This window comes from Chiloscyllium plagiosum, unplaced genomic scaffold (genome assembly GCF_004010195.1).
Source record: "Chiloscyllium plagiosum isolate BGI_BamShark_2017 unplaced genomic scaffold, ASM401019v2 scaf_59596, whole genome shotgun sequence".
Taxonomy (NCBI): Eukaryota; Metazoa; Chordata; class Chondrichthyes; order Orectolobiformes; family Hemiscylliidae; genus Chiloscyllium; species Chiloscyllium plagiosum.
The window spans coordinates 10,396-14,516 of NW_025208384.1; the positions used below are offsets into that span (position 1 = coordinate 10,396).

Genomic DNA, 4,121 nt, shown 5'->3' on the forward strand with positions numbered 1-4,121 from the left:
CAGGTCCATTGTACCCTGAAGGTTGCTGCACAGGTGGATAGAGTGGTCAAGAAGGCATATAGTATGCTTGCCTTCATTGGACGGGGTATTGAGTATAAGAGCTGGCAAGTCATGTTAACATTGTACAAGACATTGGTTCGGCCGCATTTAGAATACGGTGTACAGTTCTGGTCACCACATTACCAAAAGGATGTGGACGCTTTGGAGAGGGTGCAGAGAAGGTTTACAAGGAAGTTGCCTGGTATGGAAGGTGCGAGCTATGAAGAGAGGTTGAGTAGGTTAGTTTTATTTTCACTAGAAAAAAGGAGAGTGAGAGGGGATCTGATTGAAGTTTACAAAATCATGAAGGGTATAGACAGGGTGGATAGAGACAAACTTTTTCCCAGGGTGAATGATTCAATAACGAGAGGTCACGCTTTCAGGGTGAGAGGTGGAAACTTTAAGGGGATATACGCGGCAAGTGCTTCACATAGAGGGTGGTGGGCGTTTGGAACGCGTTACCAGCAGAGGTGGTAGAGGTAGGCACGGTAGATTCATTTAAGATGCGTCTGGACAGATGCCTGAGTAGGTGGGGAGCAGAGGAATACAAATGCTTAGGAATTGACCGACGGGTTTAGACAGTACATTTGGAATGGCTCAGGCTTGGAGGGCTGAAGGGCCTGTTCTGGGGCTGCAAAATTTCTTTGTTCTTTGTTTTTTGAAACGTGGGTTGAAGAAGGCAGCTCACCATCACCTTCTCAAGGGCAATTAGGGACAGGCAATAAATGCAGGGTCATCCAGTGACCCCCATATCCCGGGAATGAATAAAAAGAAGGCGCCAGGAACCAGTGATGCCATTTAAGTGTTCCATTCCCAAGGCCATCTGCACCCAGGAGATTTAAAATTGAGCCCATAGCTCTGTTCAGCCTGACCCTCACACTCCCGAGACACCAATGCAGGAACAGGGTCCCACATTCATTGAGATTGTTTCTGTTTGTTCCTTTCCAACAGTTGCCACAACACCCACTACTACAATTCCCACAACAGAGGCTCCGACAACTACTGAAGAGACAACAGGTTAGTAATCTTCTCCAACAAACCTCACAAATGTCATCATACACATTCAGTCAATGGGCTTTGCCGTATGGAGAATGTATGAATGATGTCTTTCCACACCCAGGGTTATGGTTTATTCCTGCCCATTGCATGTTGAGATTCTCAGTCTGGGGAATGATGGGTAATGGCAATGAGACTTTCACAGGGCACTCCACTTCAGACAGATTCAAAACTGGAGTTCAAGCAGTGCACGTGTAATGTTGAAGAGATTGTCCACACAACAACATCTCAGTGCTCGCTCAGTGTTGCTGGGTGAGAACCCTGGTCTCTCTCCCTAACTGCATTGGGGAAACATTCAGACAAGGAACAGGAGTAGGCCATTCGGCCTTTGGAGCCTGCTGTACCATTCAATATCATCATATCTGGTTCTCGAAGGGTCAAAATGTCTTGTTTTCTTTACTCTACTAATCTTTGATGACGTTAAAATCGAGAAATCTCTCTCTCCCTCCCTCTCTCTCTCTCTCTCTCTCTGTATATATTCAGTGCCTTGTCTCACATGGCCTTCTGTGACAGAGAATTCCACATTTTCACTGCCCTTTGAGTGAAGAATTCTTTCCTCGTCTCATCCTTAATTGTGGAGGTGCTGGACTGGGGTGAACATGACTCCACCTGACCAAGGGGCAGTGCTCCGAAAGCTTGTGATTTCACATTAACCTGTTGGAGTATAACCTGCTGTCATGTGACATCTGACCTCATTCTGAAAATGGTCTCCCCTGTATCCTGGGACTGTGACCCTGGTTCAAGTCTCCCCAACCAAAGAGAACAAACTCCCTGTATCCAGTCTGTCCAACCTGTTAAAGAGTTTAAATCAAACTCCACTGAATACAGGGTGAGTACAACCAGTCTCTCCACCTGGGTGAGTCCTGCCATCGTCCGTACCATAGAACACCGCACATTACAGTGCAGTCCAGGGCCTTTGTCCCTCGAATTTGTGCCGATATGTGAAACGAGTTCGAAGCCCATCTAATCTACCCTCTTCCATTATCATTGACATGTTTATCCAATGACTATTTAAATACCCTTAAAGTTGGGAGTCTACTACCGTTGCAGGCAGAGCATTCCATGCCCTTACTATCTCTGAGTGAAGAACATAACTGTGATATCTGTCCTGTATCAATCACCCCTTAATTTAAAACTATGTCCCCTCACACTATCCATCACCATCTGAGGAAAGAAGGCTCTCACTGGACACCCGATCTAACCCTCGGATTATCTTGTATGTCTTTATTAGGTCAATCTCAACCTTTTTCTCTCTAATGAAAAGAGCCTGCAGTCCGTCAGCCTTTCCTCATAAGACCTTCCCTCCATACCACGCAACATCCTGGTTAATCTCCTCTGAACCATTTCCAAAGCTTTCACGTCCTCACAATAATTTGGGAACCAAACTGCAAGCAACACTCCAAGTGCGGCCACACCAGAGTTTTGTACAGCTGCAACATGACCTCATTGCTCAAACTCACTCCGTATACCCATAAAAGCTAGCACACCGTTTGCCTTCTTAACAACCCTATCAACCTGGGTAGCAACGTCAGGGCTATATACCTGGACACTGAGATCTCTCTGCTCATCTACATGATCAGGACTCTTACTATTGACCCAGTACTCTGCATTCCTTTTATTCCTTCCAAACTGAATCACCTCACACTTTAAACTTCATTTGCCACCTCTCAGCCCAGCTCTGCAGCTTATCTAAGTCCCTCTATAACCTGCACCATTCTTTCGCACTGTCCACAACTCCACCGGTCTTAGTGTCATAGATAAAAGATAAGGTGTCACCCGCACCAACCAACCCAACCGCCCTGTAGCTGAACGCTTTAACTCCCCCTCCCACTCCACCAAGGATATGCAGGTGGAGCGCCTCATCTTCCACCTAGGAACCCTCCAACCACAAGGGATGAACTCAGATTTCTCCAGTTTCCTCATTTCCCCTCGTCCCACCTTGTGTCAGTCCCAACCCTCGAACTCAGCGCCAATTTCCCAACCTGCAATCTTCTTCCCAACCTCTCCGCCCCCACCCCCACTCCGGCCTATCACCCTCACCTTAACCTCCTTCCACCTGTCGCATTCCCAACGACCCTCCCCCAAGTCCCTCCTCCCTACCTTGTATCTTAGCCTGCTTGGCACACCCTCCTCATTCCTGAAGAAGGGCTTATGCCCGAAACATCGATTCTCCTGCTCCTTGGATGCTGCCTGACCTGCTGCGCTTTTCCAGCAACACATTTTTCAGCCCTGTATAACTGCAGCAAGACATCCCGACCTCTAAACTCAGATCCCCTTGCACTGAAGGACAATATACAACTTATCTTCCTCAGTACCTGGCTGTGCTTATAGCTGGTCATTAACTGGTGCACAAGGACACCCTTTCTACATCCAAACATGCCAAGTATCATCCAGATCATGTGCATATATTGTGAATAGCTGGTGCACAGGAGAGATCTGTGTGGTACCCCACTAGTCACTGACTGCCATTCCGAGAAAGACACAATTATTCCAACTCCCTGTTTCCCGTCTGTCAGCCAATTCCCAAAACGTGTCAATATGCTACCTCTGATTTCAGATGCTTTAATTTTACCCACTAGCCTGTTATGAGGGACCTTATCAAAGAAAGCAGCTCACCATCACCTTCTCAAGGGACAGTCAGGGACAGGCAATAAATGCAGGCCCAACCAGTGACACCCATATCCCGGGAATGAATAAAAAGAAGGCATCAGGAACCAGTGATGCCGTTCAAGTGTCCCATTCCCAGGGCCATCTGATCCCAGGAGATTTAAAATTGAGCCCATAGCTCCGATCAGCCTGACCCTCACACTCCCGAGACACCAGGGCAGGAACAGGGTCCCACATTCATTGAGATTGTTTCTGTTTGTTCCTTTCCAACAGTTGCCACAACACCCACTACGACAATTCCCACAACAGAGGCTCCGACAACTACTGAAGAGACAACAGGTTAGTAATCTTCTCCAACAAGCCTCTCAAATGTCATACATATGTCATATGTCCCCTCACACTATCCATCACCATCTGAG

The 4,121-nt window shown here is 47.2% G+C and overlaps 1 protein-coding gene across 1 annotated transcript in view; it reads left to right on the forward strand.

Annotated features, from left to right (window-relative positions):
- LOC122546688 (gamma-hordein-3-like) overlaps positions 1–4,041 on the forward strand; it is a gene marked incomplete at both ends in the record, with an annotated part of 13,286 nt that extends 9,245 nt beyond the window's left edge. The window contains 2 exons of the mRNA XM_043685343.1: positions 991–1,056; positions 3,976–4,041. Coding sequence (XP_043541278.1) covers positions 991–1,056; positions 3,976–4,041 — 132 coding nt within the window. The remainder of the gene's footprint in view (positions 1–990; positions 1,057–3,975) is intronic.
- Positions 4,042–4,121: the final 80 nt, after the last annotated feature.